At 43.7% G+C, this 21,011-nt stretch overlaps 1 protein-coding gene across 12 annotated transcripts in view; it reads left to right on the top strand.

Annotated features, from left to right (window-relative positions):
* Window positions 1-19,286, top strand: part of Tanc2 (tetratricopeptide repeat, ankyrin repeat and coiled-coil containing 2) — a 417,090-nt gene extending 397,804 nt beyond the window's left edge. For 7 of the 12 annotated variants that reach the window (XM_078041904.1, XM_078041902.1, XM_078041901.1 and 4 more), the window contains 9 exons: window positions 587-720; window positions 1,582-1,705; window positions 3,104-3,279; window positions 3,430-3,562; window positions 4,113-4,142; window positions 4,973-5,064; window positions 6,855-7,001; window positions 9,439-9,539; window positions 11,541-19,286. In XM_078041904.1, coding sequence (XP_077898030.1) covers window positions 587-720; window positions 1,582-1,705; window positions 3,104-3,279; window positions 3,430-3,562; window positions 4,113-4,142; window positions 4,973-5,064; window positions 6,855-7,001; window positions 9,439-9,539; window positions 11,541-13,497 — 2,894 coding nt within the window. In that variant the 3' untranslated portion in view covers window positions 13,498-19,286. The remainder of the gene's footprint in view (window positions 1-586; window positions 721-1,581; window positions 1,706-3,103; window positions 3,280-3,429; window positions 3,563-4,112; window positions 4,143-4,972; window positions 5,065-6,854; window positions 7,002-9,438; window positions 9,540-11,540) is intronic. The other 5 variants (XM_040268621.2, XM_021728388.3, XM_040268622.2 and 2 more) reach the window with 3 other exon arrangements.
* Window positions 19,287-21,011: the final 1,725 nt, after the last annotated feature.

Below are 21,011 nucleotides of genomic sequence, written 5' to 3'. Positions count from 1 at the left end.
TGGTTCCCATCCAATTCTAAAGAAGACTATCTCTGCCAAGTACCTTCTCTCTATATTCCACTCACTCATAGGCTGGCAGGTTCTTAATTAGGACAAGAAACAAAAGAGAGGTAGGCTAAAGACAAAGAAGATAATATGGGTAGGGAAAATGAAACTCAGTAAGTTTGATCAAAGGCTGTTTTTCAGTGGATTTATTATTATGGTTGTCCCCAGATATTGTGAGCCCATTTAAATTTTTTAATTCAAACATTTCCTTCCTGGCTGGGCATGGTGGTGCTCAACTGTAATCCCAGCTACTTGGAAAGCTATGGCAGAGGATTCAAAATTCAAGGCAAGCTTCACCAACTTAGATCTTGTCTTCAAATTAAAAATAAAAAGTACTAGGGATGTAGCTCAGTGATAAAGAATCCCTAGAAAAGGCAGCTAAAATCATTATTCTTGGAGGTAAGGTAGTAATTATATTGATCAAGCAGTTACTGTGTTTGCATAAAACAAATCATTTGGAAATGCCTTAATGCCATACTTGACAGTGAGGCCTGGAGAAGACAAGAACCACCTATCCTCAGTCTTTGTTCTCTGCCTTTAGCCCTGACAGCTGCAGCCGGAAGAGGCAAACTGGAGGTATGCCGTCTGCTCTTGGAGCAAGGCGCAGCAGTGGCCCAGCCAAACCGCCGAGGGGCAGTGCCCCTGTTCAGCACTGTTCGCCAGGGCCACTGGCAGGTAAGCAGGGAAGCTACTTGCAGCTTCTCAGGCCTTGGAGCCCTTATTCTTTGCATAAGAAGTGGAAAAAGCAGTCGTTGTGGTCTAGATTGACTAACTACTTTTGTCCTGGCCATGGAGTGATCTCCTTCTCACACTTCACAGTAGTAACCAGTATATTGGAAAGTTCAGTTCTCAGCAGATCTCTGCTAAACCACTTACTCACAGGGTTTCAGACTTGGTAAAAGAAAGTGGTGGTATATGCAAATTCGAGTTATGTGATGTTCCCCACTGTTTGGATTCTAAATAAATGCTAATTTATATATTTAGGATGGAAAAGAAAGCTTCGTAATAATAATCTTTGGATAGATTTGAGTAGGAAAAAAGATTCTAAAAGCCAAACAGTGTAAAGAGCTATCAGAGGCACTTCAGTAGTCAGTTCAGAGTATATATTCACTGCTACAAGCAGGCTCGCAGCCCAGAGAGATTAATAAAATGCACTGACATAGGTAGTGATTTGTGTTGGAACTTCCATTTTGGGATTGTTCAGACTGCATTACAACTTGGCATATATATATATATATTTGTTTGTTTGTTTGTTTGTTTTTGTTTTTTGTTTTTTGTTTTTTAACTTAATGGCTCAATTGGATATTCAGAGATGAAACTACCTCATTCAGTTCTCCTTAAGAGAGTTAGAGATTAAATCACATTAGGACTGAATAGGTACTTATAAGAGGTTCTATTAGTAGAAAACTAATAGAATTTATAGAGGTGACTTACCTGTACAGCCATATAAGATCACACACTTTAGGGAACAGTATACATGCATCTTCTCAATAGTTCTTTTTGGACCAATTGTTCCCTGTTTCTCTGCATTTACAGATTGTTGATCTTCTACTTACCCATGGAGCTGATGTCAACATGGCAGACAAGCAAGGTCGTACTCCCCTGATGATGGCTGCTTCTGAAGGCCATCTGGGAACTGTGGACTTTCTTCTTGCACAAGGTCAGTAATACATGCCAGAGTTGAATGGTCAGTGCCCATAATAACTTAATGGACTCCTGATTTTCAGCAGTAGATTTCAGGAGGTGTTAAGAATATTATTGGGGCTAGGGATAATAGCTCAGTTGGTAGAGTGCTTGCCTTGCAAGTGCGGTGCCTTGGGTTCGATCCCCAGCACCACACACACACACAAAAGAAGAAGAATGAATGAATGAATATTATTGGGCTGGGGTTGTGGCTCAGTGGTAGAGCACTTGCCTAGCACTGTGAGGCACTGGGTTCCATCCTCAGCACCACACAAAAATAAATAAACAAAGGCATTGGGTCCATCTACAACTAAAAAAGAATTTTAAAAAGAATGAATGTTATTAATCCAATTGGTTAGAAAATGAAAAAAGCCATCTCCTGACCACTTATATACAATGGAATAACTCTAACCCTGTATTCATTGTTTCTTGTGACCTGAGGGATTTTTAAATCAACACATTCTGAACTCATTCAAATCAATTATCTCCAAACTTTGATTTGTTTTAATGTATTCTCAATAAACGTTCCTCTTCCAGAGGTTGTATTTTGACTTTATCTGTTCTGCACAACTAACATTTTTCTTGAATCCAAAAGAGCTAATAGTAGGACCCTGGTTGGGGAATCAGGATATTATAGGAGGTGGTCATTTATGAGCTCGATGAGCTTTTTCTCCTATAGAGCTCCACCCTCATAAAGCATTTCAGGCTCCTGTGCAAAACAATGGTTGGTGATGATAGACCTCCACAGTAGAAAAAGGCTGGAGTCATTGGTGGTACTGCAGTGCCATCTTGTGGGGCCTTATGAGCATTTGCACAAAGCAGGTGACAGAGCTAAAGCTATGATTTCACCTCCACTATTTAGTAAACTCATCTTAAACATCTTTAATTATATCCACAAATCACCACATACTTTTCTTCAAGGAAAACAACTCCCAAAGAATTGTTCCCAAGCTTTAGCAGCTGAGGTTAGTTGAATTAAGATAAAGACTGGTTTGCTTCTAAGATTTTAAACTACAGCACAGAGACTTATTGAATCTTCAGCTATATCCTTCAAGGAAGATCTTTTTATCACAGCCTCAGACTCAAAGCTGTGTCAGAATCAGAGAGTTAATCTTCCAGTGTACACAGTGGCTCTCACGTCCAGGGCCCCATGCATGCCAGGTGAGCGCACTACTGTTTGAGCCACATTCCCAGCCCCAAGATCAATTTTCAATAGTTTTATTGAGATATAACTGATATATTAGTGTCAATATTAAAATGAAACATCCAAAAACAAAAGGTGTTCTTTGGCAGTGTTTATATCTTAAGTACTAGTTTTCCATCTACTAAGAATTTTCATGTTTCCTCAGTCCTGTATTATCACTTGCTCCTATAGGTGCCTCTATTGCTTTAATGGACAAAGAAGGATTGACAGCCCTCAGCTGGGCTTGTTTGAAGGGTCATCTCTCAGTAGTACGTTCTCTGGTGGATAATGGAGCTGCCACAGACCATGCCGACAAGAATGGCCGCACCCCACTGGACTTGGCAGCTTTCTATGGTGATGCTGAGGTGGTGAGTGTCTTCACACTAGCCTCAAGACAGTAGGAATAGGGAAGATTCTCCATCGTGATACTGTCTGAGATTAAAGGTGAAATAACAATTTAGTGGTCCATGTTGAACCCTTGCTCCTCTGTTAACTGTTTTGCTTGATCCATCTTCTAGGTCCAGTTCCTGGTGGATCATGGAGCCATGATTGAGCATGTTGACTACAGTGGGATGCGCCCTCTGGATAGGGCAGTGGGGTGCCGGAACACTTCTGTTGTTGTCACTCTCCTGAAGAAAGGAGCTAAAATAGGTAGGAGAAAGAAAGATGGCATTGGCCATCTGTGCCCAGGGGCCAGACTGGTCCAGTGGCCTGGCTGCCCTGGGTATTGGTGTAAATATAGCTTCCCTTCTGCCCTGGCCCAGTTATTGCCCAAATGAACAGAAAAGTTCCTGGCCCAGAGAAGTATCATCTGAGCCATGATCTATAGTTCCCTGTGTCCAGAGTTTCATGGTTCTCTGCCATGCCCCTAGAAGCCTTAGCCAAAAGAAAGCCCTGACCTTAAGCTTAAGCACAGCTTAGTGCTCCCTCTGTACTAGCCCACCCTGTGAGCATCCTGGATCCCTGCAGCGCCATGAGCCTTTGCTTTCCCTTGCTCTGTATGTGCTTCAGACTCTCAAGCCCCTGCTGCTGCTGTCCCAGCTGCTCCCCTCCCCACAGAACTGTAGACAAGGGTTGGCTGATATGCTGGCTTTTTTGCTGCCTGCCTCTCACTGCTGCTTTTTCCTTCTTTTTTTTTTTTCACCTTCATCCATTTTTTTTTTCCTCTCCTACAACTTTTTGTTTTCTCCTTTCTTTGAAGGTTGTCAGACGTTACCGAGTCGCCCACGAGGTATATTTCACCGCTGTCAGCATCAGGCGTGGTCTGATGGCTTGGTCAGCTTTGCCTTCTCCTCTTTGATTTTAGCCTGCATGAGTTCCCTACACCTCTAATCTTTTAATTTACTTCACCTTAAAAGAAGATTTTTTAAAAATGACTGTTGTAGAGAATAACTTGAACTTTTGATAACTAACCCTGTAAAGTTTAGTTCGTAAATAATTCAGGCATCTGTAAACTAATAATTTAACCTTTTCTTCTTTTTGTGGGTAAAGTAGTCCTCAGTAATGTTGGTTTGTTTCATGTTTGTTTGATATTCAAACTGTGCTCCTGGTTCAAACTGAATTTCTGGGAGTCCTTTCTGCTACTTATAAATTAAGGGAGCCTTTAGAGTCTTCAGTGGTTTCCCTTCTGTGGAGTACATATTTAAAAAGCAAGAGTCTAAATATCTGGGACTTTTGAGTCCTGGATCAAAAATAAATTAACCTTCTTGGATTCTCAAACCTTGTGGTAACTTTAATGTAAACCCTTTCTCCTAATTTCCTGATCTAAATAATTCCAAACTACACCATTGTATACTCATAAGAACATGCAGGCTTTGCTGCCCTTCTACGGTGCAAGCTTAGACAGTTCAGATATTCTTATTTTAAGGTGAATATAAATCCAATACAGCTTCTTGGCAGTGGGAGTCACTAAAATACTCCCAGGTCTAAAAGACGAGGTAATTATTGTGGAGCAAGTTGTTCTCTCAGCAGAAATTCCCCCGGGATGTTTTTTTCACCTAGCTTCCTACCACCCTTACATTGTATGAGTTTTTTACCCATCATGCATCCTGTACACTACAGGTCCAGCCACATGGGCGATGGCTACCTCCAAACCAGACATCATGATCATCCTGTTGAGCAAGCTGATGGAAGAGGGGGACATGTTTTATAAGGTGAGGACAGGAGGAACAGTTTCTTCAAAATAGCCACTTTTATCTATACATAGAATCTTCCGAATCTTGGCAATTCTCATCTTTTATTAGAAGCAGAGATAGAATGTCATTCCTTGGTGATGGGTTCCTAAGTTGAGGATCTGGGATTTTGCCTTCCCAACAAGAGAGCAAGAGTAGCCCATACTTGCCTGCAGCTGATGAGCCCAAAGCCCTAGTTCAACCTAGTCCCTAACAAGCAGTAACAGATTCTACATGGAAGTTGCTAAGTGAGAAACTCATGAGACAAGTAAAAGAAAAATTACATAATATAGCTATTTCCAATCTACTGTTCTTAGCTTTCATGTTTAATATATACATAGATTTAAAAGTCTGTAATAGATAGCCCATCAGCAGCATCCTTGAATAAAATAAGAAAACCAAGACAAATAACAGTTAGAAGATTTGTTCATTGTCACTGAATGACAACCAAAAATATGAAATTTCTCTGTACTCACAATTTGAGTTGAAGTCTGTCCCCTAACATAAACATGGCCCATAGGAAGTTCCTTTAGAACATTCCATGCCAAAGTCATCTTGTGGTGTTTAAATTAGCTGGATCATCTTCTCGTAAAGTTGAATACAAACCAATCCCAGTTTTTAGCAGTAGGAATCCCTGAGGCATCCCCAGGCCTAAAAGATGAGGAAACAATTGTAATCACATCATTCTTCCATCGCGTTAAAAGTGTTGAGTTCCTGAGAGTAGAATTCTATTTCCTGAGTACCTTTTGAGTGAGATTCATGATAATATAGGTCTTTCAGGAAGCTTAATCCCTGATGCAACCTTGATTTCACACAACTTCACAGAAGGTTCTCATTACTATAGGTGTCTTAGTTATGATCTCAGAAGGGCTTCACTGTTGAGAATATAAGCCCTGGTCATAGCATAATTTCTGGTTTTCCAAGGGCATGGAGACCTAACTTCTAATGAAAATAGGCAGAGGTATTATTGTTCTTACACTGAATTCTACCTTGGAAGACTTCATTTCTTTCCTAGCAAAAGGTGCTAAAGGGAAAATAAAAGATCAGGATCCCTGGGGAGTTGCAGCTGTACAAAGTAGAGAAAGGTGGGGGCCTCCTGCATCTCTTCCTGGGATCAGCTTACAAGTTTTCAGAAACAAAATGTAAGAAAAGTTCAAGTCCCCTGTGGCCAGATCCCTAGGTCAGTCATAATCTTTCCTACAAAGTCATATGGAATCACAGATTCTAAGCTTCACTTCCATCCTATCACATTCCCCGTGCCTTTTCCACCACTGATTGACATTAATTTCTGCCCTAAGATTAGAGGAAACAACAGCTAGACTCTCACATTCTATGTGAGGAAGAGAATATGCTCTTCTGGAGGGAAGCAAGGTAGAACATCAGATAGGAAAGAGAGTCTCCAGACAAGCCAGAAACCACAGGAGAAGCAATTACCGTGGAGTGTTTGTGACTAGGAAGTTAGGTTTGTCCCAGGCAGAGCAGTTCAAGAAAAATGAGTTTTGACATGAGCCAGGTCAGCCCTTTGGAATCCTGTTGGTAAGCTGGAGTCCAGGGCCTTTCATTTGCCAAGACTTGGTTTCCATGTCTTGTAACTTGGGGCTCCACTACTTTTCCTTTCCTGTCAAGTGAGTCTCCTGTAGAAGAGTTGAGATCCTTCTGTTCCCACCATCAGGGTGTATGGGAGTGTCAACTTCTGGGAGCAGGAAGGATACAGAGATCAAATTTCCTCAGCTGCTCAGCAGACCAACAATGTGCTTTTCTACCCCTATTAGAAAGGTAAAGTAAAGGAGGCTGCCCAGCGCTACCAGTATGCTCTGAAGAAATTCCCTAGAGAAGGGTTTGGTGAGGACCTGAAAACCTTCCGGGAACTAAAGGTGTCTCTCCTCCTCAACCTCTCTCGATGTCGCAGGAAAATGAATGTAAGTCCCTCTCATCCCCAACTCCTTTTTGCAGTCCAAGAAGTTGAAAGTTCATGCCACTCACTAGCTTGTACTAGGTCCCTGCAGTCCTATCTGCCACAGAGCTTGGTTGTCCTTCACAGAACACTGACATTTGCAATTTGAAAGAAACAAAGCCAACAATCTGTAACCAGAAGTGGAGAAAGTGCTGTGGGCACTTTGTAACATTCTGAATTTTCATATTTCCCACTAAAAGTGATTGGAATATCATCATCCTCTTCCCTATCCACCTAATCTATTTTCTGGTCTTTGGGAAAATGTGAGGGCAATAGTCATTAGAATTCCAGCTGCAGTTCGGTACAAATTGTAGTCATTCCCTTCCTTTCTAGTGTACTTCCCAGTCATCTAAGGAAAGGCTGGGAAGACAACTCAGGACCATAGACTTAAAGGTTTAATTTCTAAGGCTGTTCTTGAACTTTTTGCTTCTTTTCTCATCTTTTTATTCCAGCATACTGTGTCCCTTCTTGCTCTGAAGGGAATCTCTGAACTCTTCTGGCCCTTTCTCACCCTAATCGTCCTTGGTCCTTCTTGCCTGCCTTACAGATACAGTCTCAAACACCCTCAGTCACTGATTCCATGAATACAGACATTCCTGAGGCAAGATAACTCTCTGAGATACTCGGAATCACCAAGATCACATCAGGAATTGCTGACATTCGCCAGCCTAAGGTCTCACTATTCCTCAGGAGATAGAAATAATCTAAGCCAAACAGGAATGTAACCAGAAGCAAGATTTCAGCCTTAGTGGCAAGGAATCTGCTATCAATTTCAGAAAGATTTATTTATGTGACCTTTATGTCATCCATCCGAGTCCTAAAACCTGACAATGAAAAGAGCCCTGAGAACAGACATGGCTGTCACAGAGGACACAGTTATGACCTTCAAGGCAGAGTTGTCCCAGGGTGCTGAGAGAAGCAGGAACATGGATTAGATTCCTGCTGAGGGAAGATAGTGTCGGAGAGTCATCTTTGGGTGAAGGCAGCAAGGTTCCTCTGCTTGAGGTTTCTCCTGGGAAATGGAAGCAGCAGCCCCATGGGTTTTCTATGTCCTCAGCTAGTGAGAATGAGGCAAGGCTCAGAATTTGCTGCCAACCTTTCTTTCTTTCCCTAGCAAATAATCAAATTCTTAAAAGTACTCACATATTCCCAGAAGTGATGATTATCCCAAAAGAAAAAATAAAAGAGTGACGTAGAAAACAGAGTAGGGATAGAACATGGCCCATATATGTTCATATACTTTCTCTAGCTCCATACTTGTTCAGAAAGTTAATAATTACCTCCCATGGGCCAACACTGGTGCTAAGCACCAGAAGTCTATCTTCTTCAGTAGAAAATTTCTCATTAATTTTTCAGAACATTTTTTACCTATGCCCCAGGGCCTTTGTACTGCCTAAAGCCTTGTTTTCTCCCTTAAGAATCATGAATGTAACCAGAGGCTACTGAGCTATACTATGGCTTTGACATTAAAGAAGAAAAGCCTTTCCCCTTTAGCTTAGTATTTAAGGAGATCTTAAAAACCATGGACTCTTATAAACAATGCTTCTGCCTGTTAGCATTGTCCCACCTGGTCCCCCCTGTTCCCAGGTGTTCTCACAAAAAAGGCAGATTTCCGCCAGGGAGCCTCCAGAGTAGCCCAGACCCCAGTTACAACCAGCATCCTCTCTTGTTTTATTTTTTTTATTTTAAATGTTTCCTAAGCAAGGAACCAGATAAGAGGAAGAACAATTTAGAGAAGCCTCTGTGAAATAGAAAGTACAATTTATTAGACACCTACTATGTGCTAGGAACTACACATAGCACTTGGATGCTTTATCATGCTTGATCCAACCTGTGAAGTTAAGTATCAGTGAGAAAATACACAGTACTCTCTGAGGAATTATGATGCAGACCAGAGAACTGAGCCCAGGTTTGTCTGACATCCCTATACCATTTCCGTAGTCCGGACAGTTTGCCTTTACTCAGACCCCTTCCTCCTGGATTCCATAGGATACATTCTCACAGCAGGATGGTGTGGGTAAGATGAGGGGCCACCTGAGGTGGTTATGTCTTGCTGTTTGCCTCATAAGTATGTGTAACGAATTTAAGTTTCCAACTTCAGGAGCTTCACTGTGAAGGGTTGACATTTGGCTTCTGGGCTAAAAAGAATTTGGCTAGAAAGCAGAAAAGGGCCAGATTAAAAGTGTTGTAATACTCTGGGCCATAAAGTCCAGTGAACATTTGCAGGCACAAGGAAATTTTAGTCTGTGGACCAGTGGCTAGAACCATGGCAGGCATGTCCAGAATCCCAGGTATTCCATCTAGAAATGTCAAAAAAATGTACATATAATTTGTTTTATTCCCAAGTTGTCTATTTTTTATATCTCTTCAATGACTCACTTGCACACCTATTGTAATGACAGGATTTTGGAATGGCGGAGGAATTTGCTACTAAGGCCCTGGAGCTGAAACCGAAATCTTATGAAGCTTACTATGCAAGAGCAAGGGCAAAACGCAGCAGCAGGTGAGGAAAGAGAGAGAGAGAAAGGGTGAAAAGCAAGAGGTCTCTTTTCTGAAAAGCTGGCCAAGGCAATGTAGGCCACCCTGGGGCATATGTACCCAAATATGTCTGTCCTTGAGGACTCTTAGGCCAGGCTTGGGGATGGCTCTGGTAGCAGCACTCAGCTCAAGATCAGCAAATCTTCTGGGATATGGAGACCAAAATCTGATTTTGGGAGAAAAGTAAAATGGTGAATGGCACCTTTCCTCCAAGAAGCCTCTGCCATGTGTCACTTTTCAACCACAAATCAGAGAGCATAAAGAGACACTAATGATTTAAAGAGGAAATCACTTAATCAAAACATTCCACTGACCCTTTTAAAGGAAAAGCAGAGTGGATCACTAACTGACCATCACAGGCTCCTCTCTTCATAGACATTTCCGAAACCCCTGGTTTATTTGTCTTCCCTCTGAGGCTCTCCTCAAATCTGGTGGGCATCAACCTTTCTCCTCACCTAAAGCACCACCACTGACACATACACACACATACAGAGAGTCAGGAGGGCCGAGAGAAATATTGTCCTCAGTTCCTCATGCCCATCTACTGGATGGTCACTAGGTACAAAAGCCTCCAGAAGGACCTAGAACCTGCCATCATTGTCCTTTGAATAACTTGTCACTGCCCTTGATGCCTCCTACCCAGCTCCCCACCATCTCTCAAACTCTGCATGGGAAAGAATTGCTTTGGGTTCACTGCTATGAACAGGCGGATATGATATGGCCATGAAAATCAAACCCAAACTGGGTCAAGCGATGATGGTGGCAGTGATACTCATCTTAACTAGCTAGTGTAACAAAGTTTTCACAGAAACTTTACTATTAAATTTTTTTTTCCCTTTGGTTTATTCCTTTCTCACAAGGCTAATCACTGCTACTCACTGCTTTGCCAGGCAGTGTTAATAGAGGGGATGGGAATATCTCTTCAAAGTTCACTTTCTCATTGTAAATTGGAATCTGTTTGGGGTAAGCTCAGCTCCAACCTGATTTACCTATCAGCAAGCTTAATCCCTGCCAGCTTTGATGTAGCAGAATGAGACACAGCAGTGCTGTGGGATGAGGGGTAGAAAGGGCAGAGGACAGGGTTCTTGCTTAGAGCGGAACAGGCCTGAAATTTAAAGCCAAAATATTGAGAATATAAAAGAAAGTTTCTGCTTGATCAGCAAGGTATTTTAATATTAGAGTTACTGTTTTGTTCCTAAGTTACTTGACAGTGACACTGTAAATGACAACCCAACCCTCATACTTCTAGTGTGTATTTGGGCACCAAGAGAATCTTTCTGAAGGGCCTGGCTGGACTGACACCATGGATCTTTTCTCCACTAACCCCAGAGAGGCCAGAAGGGAGATTGAGGATGAAAGGTCTAGGGAATCATTCCAGATTCTTTTTGAATGACAGCCTACTTGTTTCCTTCCTTACAAATCAAACTAGCCAGACATGGTGGTGCAATGAGGAAATTGAGATAGTAGGATCACAAGTTCAAGGCCAGCCTGGGCAACTTAGTGAGACCTTGTCTCAAAATAAAATTTAACCAGGTGTGGTGGTGCACACCTATAATCCTAGCAGCTTGGGAAGCTGAGGCAGGAGGATTGCGAATTCAAAGCCAACTTCAGCAAAAGCAAAGTGCTAAGCAACTCAGTGAGACTCTATCTCTAAATAAAATACAAAGTAGGGCTGGAGATGTGGCTCAGTGGTCAAGTGTCCCTGAGTCCAATCCCCAGTACAATAAATAAATCAATAAAATTTTAAAAACAGGCTGGGGATAGAGCTCAGTGGTAAGCGTGCCTGGGTTAACTTCCCAAGTACCACCAAAAAAAAAAAAAAAAAAAAAAAATCGAACTAAACCAAATCACCCCAGACTTCTACAGATGCCACCAGAGTTTTCCAAAATAGTAACCATATTTTCAGCTCTTGGTGATTCCTGTTGATTCAGAATAACTCCCATCCTTATGTTTGCGTTTTGTCAAGCAGACAGTTTGCAGCAGCCTTAGAGGACCTGAACGAAGCCATCAAGCTGTGTCCAAACAACCGAGAGATCCAGAGACTTCTGATGAGAGTGGAAGAGGAGTGTAGACAGATGCAGCAGCAGCAGCAGCCGCCTCCACAGCAACCTCAGCAACAGCTACCAGAAGAAACAGAACCTGAACCACAGAATGAAGATGTATACTCTGTACAAGATATATTCGAGGAGGAGTACCTGGAACAGGATGTAGAAAATGTTTCCATCGGCCTCCAGACAGAGGCTCGGCCCAGCCAGGGGCTCCCGATAATCCAGAGCCCACCCTCCTCTCCAGCCCATCGGGATTCAGCCTACATCTCTAGCTCACCTCTTGGCTCTCACCAGGTTTTTGACTTCCGGTCCAATAGTTCTGTAGGTTCTCCCACTAGACAGGGATATCAGTCCACCTCACCTGCTCTTTCTCCAACTCACCAGAATTCTCATTACAGGCCTAGTCCACCACATACTTCCCCAGCTCATCAGGGTGGATCTTATCGGTTTAGCCCCCCTCCTGTGGGAGGGCAGGGCAAAGAATACCCAAGCCCTCCCCCTTCCCCACTCCGCCGAGGCCCTCAGTATAGGGCCAGCCCTCCAGCTGAAAGCATGAGTGTCTATAGATCCCAATCTGGTTCACCCGTGCGCTATCAGCAGGAAACAAATGTTACTCAGCTTCCTGGCAGACCAAAATCTCCATTATCCAAGATGGCCCAGCGTCCTTACCAGATGCCTCAGCTTCCTGTGGCAGTTCCCCAGCAAGGGCTCAGGCTCCAGCCTGCCAAGGCCCAGATTGTGAGAAGTAACCAGCCCAGCTCAGCAGTTCATTCAAGCACTGTCATCCCCACAGGAGCCTATGGCCAAGTCACCCATTCAATGGCCAGTAAATACCAGTCTTCACAAGGAGACATAGGAGTCAGTCAGAGCCGACTGGTTTATCAAGGGTCAATTGGGGGGATTGTAGGAGATGGGAGGCCTGTGCAGCATGTCCAGGCCAGCCTGAGTGCAGGTGCCATCTGTCAGCATGGAGGGTTGACCAAAGAAGATCTTCCACAGCGACCTTCCTCAGCATATCGTGGTGGTATGAGATACAGCCAGACACCCCAGATTGGGCGTAGCCAGTCAGCATCCTATTACCCAGTCTGTCACTCAAAACTAGATCTGGAGCGTTCTTCCAGCCAATTAGGTTCCCCTGATGTGTCACATTTAATCAGAAGACCTATCAGTGTCAACCCTAATGAAATCAAACCCCATCCACCAACTCCCAGGCCGCTGCTGCACTCCCAGAGCGTGGGCCTTCGCTTCTCTCCATCTAGCAATAGCATCTCATCCACCTCCAACCTAACTCCTACCTTCCGGCCTTCTTCCTCAATTCAGCAAATGGAAATCCCACTGAAACCGGCATATGATAGGTCATGTGATGAGCTGTCACCAGTGTCTCCCACTCAGGGAGGTTATCCCAGTGAGCCCACTCGATCCAGGACCACACCATTCATGGGGATCATAGATAAAACAGCCCGGACTCAACAGTACCCCCACCTTCACCAGCAGAATCGGACCTGGGCAGTGTCGTCAGTGGATACTGTTCTTAGTCCCACGTCTCCAGGCAGCCTGCCTCAGCCTGAGTCTTTCAGTCCACCTTCATCCATCAGCAACATTGCCTTTTATAACAAAACCAACAATGCACAGAATGGCCATTTGCTGGAGGACGATTATTATAGCCCCCATGGGATGCTGGCTAATGGGTCTCGTGGAGACCTGTTGGAGAGAGTCAGCCAGGCCTCCTCTTATCCTGATGTGAAGGTGGCTCGGACCCTACCTGTGGCTCAGGCATACCAGGACAACCTGTACAGGCAGTTGTCCCGGGACTCTCGACAAGGGCAGACATCCCCTATCAAACCAAAGAGACCATTTGTGGAGTCTAATGTTTAAAAGACATTTGTTGGAGTGAGACCCATATGTTTTCACTGCACATTTTCAGGCTTGGTTTCCACATTTGAGGTAGTTCTCTGGCTTAATTTCTCATGTAGTTTCTGTGTGGTGTTCAGAGGTGGCAGCCCACATGCTGAAATTCTTTGCATGCAGCCGACTGGGAAGCTGGCCTCTGGTGAGCCAGAACTTTAGTTTCTCTGGTCTGTGCCCCAGCCACATGCTCTCTCCCTCTCTTCAGATGCCAACGAGGAGATTTTTGTGCCGTGTGCTTTAACCCAGGGAGATCAGACATACTGGTCAGCTTTTTCCAGGAGACAATCGCTTTCACTGATGTTCTTGTTGTATAAATGTCTTGTTTTCTTTTTTAAAAAGTAAGATGTTCTTGTTCGTTTTCTTCTAGGAATTTTAGAAAGAGTGTGATGCCCCTTTGCCTTTGCATTCTTATCCAGTGTTATCCAAATAGCCAGCCCCAGTGCATTTGTGTGCCATGGTCTCTTCCCCCAGACTGTCAGCCAGCTCCATGCAGTCATCAGATCTAGAATGTTCATTCGCATTATTACTGGTCTTCCTGTGGGGTAAAAGAATCAAGGAGGGAGAGAGAGAGAGAAGAAATAAGTCTGTTAAACTGGAAGAAAGGGACTGGGGATATACCTCAGAGGTGGAGACTTGCCTAGCATGCACAAGGCCCTGGGTGCAATCCCCAGCACTGCCAAAAAAAAGTCGGGGTGGAGGGGTGCGCAAAATAATTATTTAAAATGTCACTACGTTGGTTTTCTAAGAGGCATTTTAATCTACTGATCTGATTTTCCAGGGGTGGGGAAGGGAATAAACACACAGAGAGAGGGCGAGAAAAGAAAGATTATTCTGAATTCTCGGTGAAATGCTATAGAAAGTCTATCTTTTAAAAAGTCTACATTTTAGATCCTGAAACACTGAGCATTTGATTCTGCAAAAACGAGCTTCCTGAAGGTTGGCTGGTATGATAAGCCTTTTAGCTGTATCTTCACCTAGAGCCAGATTTTGTTCTGTTGGCCCTCTTTGTTCAAACCCAGATGGTGTTATGAGGAACTTGGTTCTTTGAGAAGCTAATCGGATTCTCTTGGGACTGTTAGATTGATTGCCAGGATTTCTACCCAGGGCCATTGCATTCCATGCCTGTTGTTATCTAATTCCATTTTGAGATCTGTAGCTTCATTTTATACTATTAGAGGAATTTTTTTTCTTTTTCTAGGAGTGTTTATGGGGGTGATATTTAAAAATCATACACAGCAAAAAATGTTTCAGGGTGAAGACCGACCCCTTTTTGCCCTGTCTTCTAGCCCTGAGTTGGGGCACAACACAGATGGCAGGTTTCTGCTCTAGTCACTCTCTACACATCTTCTAGGTCTTGTGGTTGTTCGCTCACCTGACCTTTGAGTGATGGAGGCCACCATGAAATGGACAGCAATACCACTGTGACCAAAGCCTTAGCACAGTCCTGGCACTGGCTGCACTCAATTAAGAAACTCCACCTGACAAACTAACCTGCTGAAATTCAACAAAAGAGCATTAGTTCTCTGCTATTAGGAATCATTCTGCTCTTGTTAGTAAAGGGCTACAGAAAGAGCAGTTTCCTGAATAAAATCCAACTGTGACCAGACCTGTTTGTAGTTAAGTATTCAGAAAGGATCATTAAGACATGGGGAGCATAAAGCTGAGATCAGAAACATCTCTACTGACTAAGATCCTACCAAATAGATGGACCCCTGAGCCCCAAGTCCCAAGCCTGAACAGGCCAGGATTCACCTCTGTGTGCCGGAAGCAAACAATGGGGCCAACTGAAGACCCAGACACTTTTTCACCTGGTGTGTAAGGACTGCCTGCTACTCAACTAGACCTGGGTGGGCAGCAGTGGCCTCTACCCATCGATCTCTCTCCATCCCACATCAGGAAGATGAAGTGTGGGCTAAGGGTGTAGCTCAGTGGTAGAGTATTTGCCTAGCATGCGTGAGTCCCTGGGTTTGATTTCCAGCATCCCAAAAAAAGGAAAGAAGAAGATGAAGTGGTATCAGCCTGTAGCTAGGAACCTAGCAGCCTCAGGTGTCTTTTTGGCCAGGCCTCAGGCCTGTTGGTCTATTTGCATCTCATCCCATTTTAACCACCTCTTAGTGGGGAGCTGCTACGTTTTGAAGAATTTCTTAGTCTATTAGAAAAGTGTCCCTGCTTATTAAACAACACATACCACCTGCACTTGTCTGTCCAGGTGGGGAAGCAAGTCATGATTTTACAGATATGCCATTGATGCCACCTCTCCCCAGGGTCTCCTCTAGGTTTTCCAGTACAAACAAAGAGATTCGGGGTCTACACCCTATCAGGCAAGAAATCTAAAATGTCAATAGTCAACATGCAATTTCTATTTTAGCCATGCAAAAGGGTGTAGATATCACTTCTGGACTCCAGTTGTTTTTGATCAGAAAATGCCAACAGGAGTTAATTGGGGCAAGAGACAAGGTATTTCCTTGGAAGCAGACTGCCTGTGCCCTGTTTTGCTACTTCACTGCCATGGGATGATCTTAGTACTGTATTTTAGAGATACCCCTTCCACAGCAACAAACATTTGCCTAATTAATGTCTGGCTTCAGGTGGGAGGAAATGTTTCAAAGGAACCTGGTAAGTTCCATTCACCCAATTCACATCACTCCCTGAAATGGAGACAGAGGTGACAACTTCAGCTTATAGGTTTCTCACCAAATCATATGTTCCATTTGCCTAGAATCCTTGCACTAATGGGTTTCCATCACATCCTGTCTATAAATGGGTGCACTTTACTGTTTGAATTTGTAACTCTGATAAATACTGGATATTTAATTGTGAGTAGTGTCTTCATTAGAAATAAGCAGAATCGCTCTTGTCTTTTAGTGTATTTTTCAAGAAAAAAAAACAAGGAAAAGAAAGAAATCAAGCAGTGGATCACAACATTTATAGCACAAGAAATAACTGTTGTATATAAGCATCAAAAAGATTTAAGAATTTTTAAATACAAAAAATATTTGCAGTGATTTTAAAGTGCTTTTCCAGCAATTTTCTTAGGGACTCCTGAGACATGGTTACTTTATTTACTGGATCAGTAAGGCACACAGTTAACAATTAAAAATTAATGTTTATTTACAAAGTAAAGGGAAAACCTGTGTAACATGAGAATTTGGCATGGACAAAATGGAGACCATTTTGTATCTGCTGTTGTATCTGTCTGGGTTGCAGATGTGCACTATTAAAGTCCCAAGTTAATAGAGCACAAACCCTTCTTGTTCCTCTCCTCTGCACCCTCTTTTTAGATGTGTTTAGCTTAAACTTGATGGCTCAGGAAAACTCCACTAATTAGAATCGTGTATAGTCAATGTCCAGATATACAAGTTTGCCAATTTTGGTTAAGCCTGGATTATTAAACACTTTTACTAAATTATTATAAACAGAACAGCTTAGAGAAAGGTGTTCTCAGTCCTTATATTGTATAGTAGTTTATGAACCCCTCTAAATATTGGTATTTTTATATTCCAGAGATGTACCCAATAGAAAAATTAAAAATTAATTAGTGTCTAATTTAATATCCATAAGTATTTTTCCTTGAGATTTAGTCACATACAGTGGATATGTGGATGTCACTTGTGCTTCACCATGCTTTACCACTAGGTGTCGCTGTGGCTCTGCACCACATTTGTCTGGTAGCAAAAAAAAAAAAAAAAAAAAAAAATGGCAGCATCCCCTCCTGAGGAGCCGCTTCCAGGGCAGCAGGCAGGCCCATAGATTCAGAGGTTCAGGAAGAAGGGAACACAGACCTGGAAGGGGTCTTCATGCATTCATGCCAGTTATAGCAAGACAGACAGCACTATCTGCTTTGGACCTTCAGCCAGGCAGAGGCTGGGAGAAGGCCGGAGCTCCCTTGCTCTGGTGGATGGATGGGTATGCAGAGGACCTTTTTCTTCCCCCTGAACATCCCTCCTCTCAGTTCCTCTCAGCCACCAACTTTTGTAACTCCAGAAGTGTTATAGTTGGGTGGTTTAATTCAAAGATAGTTATTTTTCTACTGCAGAAATGCCTTGGACAAAACCAGTTGCTCATTGAATCTTTGCCACAAAACAACATGCTCCCCCCAGGGGCAGGATGTGCCCACCCCTGTGCCCCATCTCCCACTGAGGCTCCCAGTGCTCAGCAGCCTCGCCCACCCCACCTGTGTGTCCTCAGGCTGCCCACTTCTCAAGAAGCAGACCTGCAAAGGCAGCCTGCTGCAGCCTCCACGAAGAGGGCTGCCACCCTGCTGCATGCTTGCTGAGAGGTGAGGCTGCTTTTCTCTAGGAATTCCAGACCAACCATATACCATAACTAACAACAATGAACAAAAGGGCTTAGGGGTAAGAGCTACCTACAAAGACGTGTCATGGAAACCTTCACCATGCAATGCCTTGAACTCAGCTCTGGCTGCTCCCAAGAAAAGGTGGCTGGCTGGGAGCCTGGACACAAGCACAATGGGGCTGGTGGAGCCACTGTGCGGAGCTACTTGAATTATCACTGGGTCTTCATCAACTCCTTTTATAATACAGACCACTCAAGGGCTGAAGTGTTGGTAACCTTCATTTCGGTGTCCAATGCCTCACAGCAGCTGAGCCACCCTGAGATGCTTGTGGCCACATGATTGCCACAGTCAGAGCTTTGAAAGTCAGTACCAAATGAATGCATAATTGGACACCAAAAATCAAGTGTTACTTTCATGTTTCCTCACCCCGTCATCTCATTTCCTCCTGCTGACTCTGTGATGCCTACACTAAGCTGACCAGTCAGGCTGTGGCTGGGTGCATATGGATGCAGGCCAGCATCGCTCTCATTTTTTAAGATAGACCTACTCTGTGGACAGGAAGTGGCCTAGCTGCTTAGTTGTTGTAGCACCTACTGGCTGAATTTTTCTTTGCTAACCATTAACCAGGAAATTTGGCAAGGAGGACTCAACTCACTTCGTCAGTCCTCAGGACCAGAGTAAATTCTGCAAAATTCAGTACTTGAATGTACCTGCCTTACTGTGTACCAATTTACTGGGGTAAGAAAAGAGAGAGAGAGATGCCGGCTCCAGATCTCCACTCCATTCACAGATTATTTTGGAAATCCTGTAAGTCACACTTCCTGTTCTGGGTTTTTGTTGTTATTTACCTTTGGCTGATTCCTGCTGAGTGGGGCCAGTTCCTTGTCAGGCTCAGGGCAGGTGCCATTCTCAGGCATGGCCTCCTTTCCATCTAGCACAGCATCTGTGTCTCTGTTCTGTCTCCTCCAAATCCAAGATGATTTTAATTAGTACAGACATGTACAGTCTACAATTAAAGAGTGATTTGTACTAATATGATTTTGATTCTTCCTCTTTGCTGTCCTTTCAAGACACTTGCTGGAAAAAGCTTTAATGCACTTAGTTTTCCTTTAGGTTTTCTATAACTCAGATGTAAAGGACTTTCTCTGTACAGTATATTATCCAATGCATGTTTGTTCTCTATCCTGATATATTGAACACCACACAGTCGTGAACTCGTGCAGTGGGGATGCCCCACACCCAGACGAGGCCTCTAGCCCCGTAATTAAGGAAGACACTTTCCTTTGCTGTACTTGCTTGAGCAGTTTTATTGTCTGTACATGTGAGCTGTGTGAGATAGATGTGAAAAGTTCAAATGAATGCATTTTCCTGCCCCATGTATACAGAGCGTCATCTGTACAATGAGCTGTATGTATGAAAGCAAATGTACTTATTTATAAATGGTTAACACTTGGAAAAACTTGGTGTTGTGCTTTTCTCCTTCCATGATGCTCTCTCCAGGGAGTTGACTCCTAAGCTCACCTTTGCTGCCACTGCAGTGCTGAGGAAGCCACCCCCAAGGAAGAATTTGGCAGGTTAAGGCTAAGGCCAGATCCCTGGTGATTGCTTGTCTGTTGTGGGATGAGTCGCCCCTTCCTGCATCTATTCACCTGTCTAGTTAGCACTCCTTAGAGTTGGACACTGACGGGCACTCAAGGGAGCTGTGGGCACTAAAAATCGGTACCTGGGCCTGCTCAGCAAAGGCTTACTTGCTTCATAGCAAGAGGGGTTCTCTTCAGCAGAAGCTGTGCCGAGGGAGCACTGCACCCTTACCCTCTTGCATTTTTCATGGTTGAAACTGCTCCCAGCCACCTTCCCAAATTGTAAGACCGCAGTGGGTTGCCAGCCCTGCTGTCAGGTTTAAAGACGGCAGGCCCAAGGATGGAGGGGCATCCTGCACCATAGAGCCAAAGGCTAACTTAGTCAAAGCTAGAGGTCATGGCTTCCAGTGGTTTTGTTTTTCCTTCAGAAATCTGACAGGACTTCCAATCCTCACCACATAAAGAGCTAGGCCACTGCCTTGTGAATGGAGAAGTTGCAGGTTTCTTAAACCTGGCTTCATAGCTTTAAAATAATAATAATAATAAAAGTGGCCCTGCAGCCTTTCCTGCCTGACCACAACCTCTTTATCTACTTCAAGGACGAGCAAAGAAAGAGACCACTTCTTCTAAACATCAGCTCATGCTAAACAAACATTCCTGCTGGGAAACTACATCTTGTTCCCAAACAACCAAAGCCTGGGGAAGCAGGAGAATTTCAGGCTGTGCACGGCCATCCCAGCCTGGACACCAGAATCGAAGAGAAGAAATGACTCTGGGAAGAACCACCTGCTCAGCCTGAAAACTCAGTTATTTTTTAAAAATCTAAAATGGTTAAGTGATTGGCAAAAACCCAGCTTTTAAAGAATTAATGGGGCATTGAAAGAAAGGAAGAGAGTAATGATTAGTTTAAAAAATACTCAGCCACTCAGAGTAGAAGCAAACAGTGAACTCAGCAAAAGTCTTTGTAGATTTTCAGAAGTTCCTCATTATTTTATTCCCTCATAGGTGCCTTTTAGTAACTCTGGAGGTAGGCACTCCACTGTGCACATCTGCACGTGGGAGTTGGACCATGCTCCTGGCTGCAGAAGGATGGATGAAACCAATATGAGGGCCAGAACAGGAACAGGGTGTTGTCTTCTTTCAACCCTAAAATCCAGATTGGAGGATCCAAGTGTGGTGGCACACACCTGTAATCCCAGCAACTCAGGAGGCTGAAGCAGGAGGATTCCAAGTTATAATATTGCCTCAGCAACTTAGGTATGACCCTGTCTCAAAATAAAAAAAAAAAAATAGGAAGAACTGAGGGTGTAGCTCAGTAGTAGAGTGCCCCTGGGTCCAGTCCCCAGTACCGGAGGTGTGGAAAAAAAAAAGAAGAGAAAGGCTGGAGGACCTCAGTGACTGAGTCATTCCATTCCCAGGAATAAGGCAGGCCACTGAGAATAAGGCTGTCATGTCTAGAGGGCCTGGGAATCAGAGGGAAGTTCCTCTTCCCTCTTTCTCTCCCTCACAGAAAAGAACTTGCTCACAGGCCTTCCTCATAAGCCATTCTCTTGAGATGCCCTTCATGCCCAGACACAGTGGCCTGGACTTTACACATGTTCTCT

This window comes from Ictidomys tridecemlineatus, chromosome 3 (genome assembly GCF_052094955.1).
Source record: "Ictidomys tridecemlineatus isolate mIctTri1 chromosome 3, mIctTri1.hap1, whole genome shotgun sequence".
NCBI classification, from domain to species: Eukaryota; Metazoa; Chordata; class Mammalia; order Rodentia; family Sciuridae; genus Ictidomys; species Ictidomys tridecemlineatus.
The sequence above is the reverse complement of the archived record's forward strand: the minus strand, read 5'-3'. Positions and strand labels throughout refer to the sequence as shown.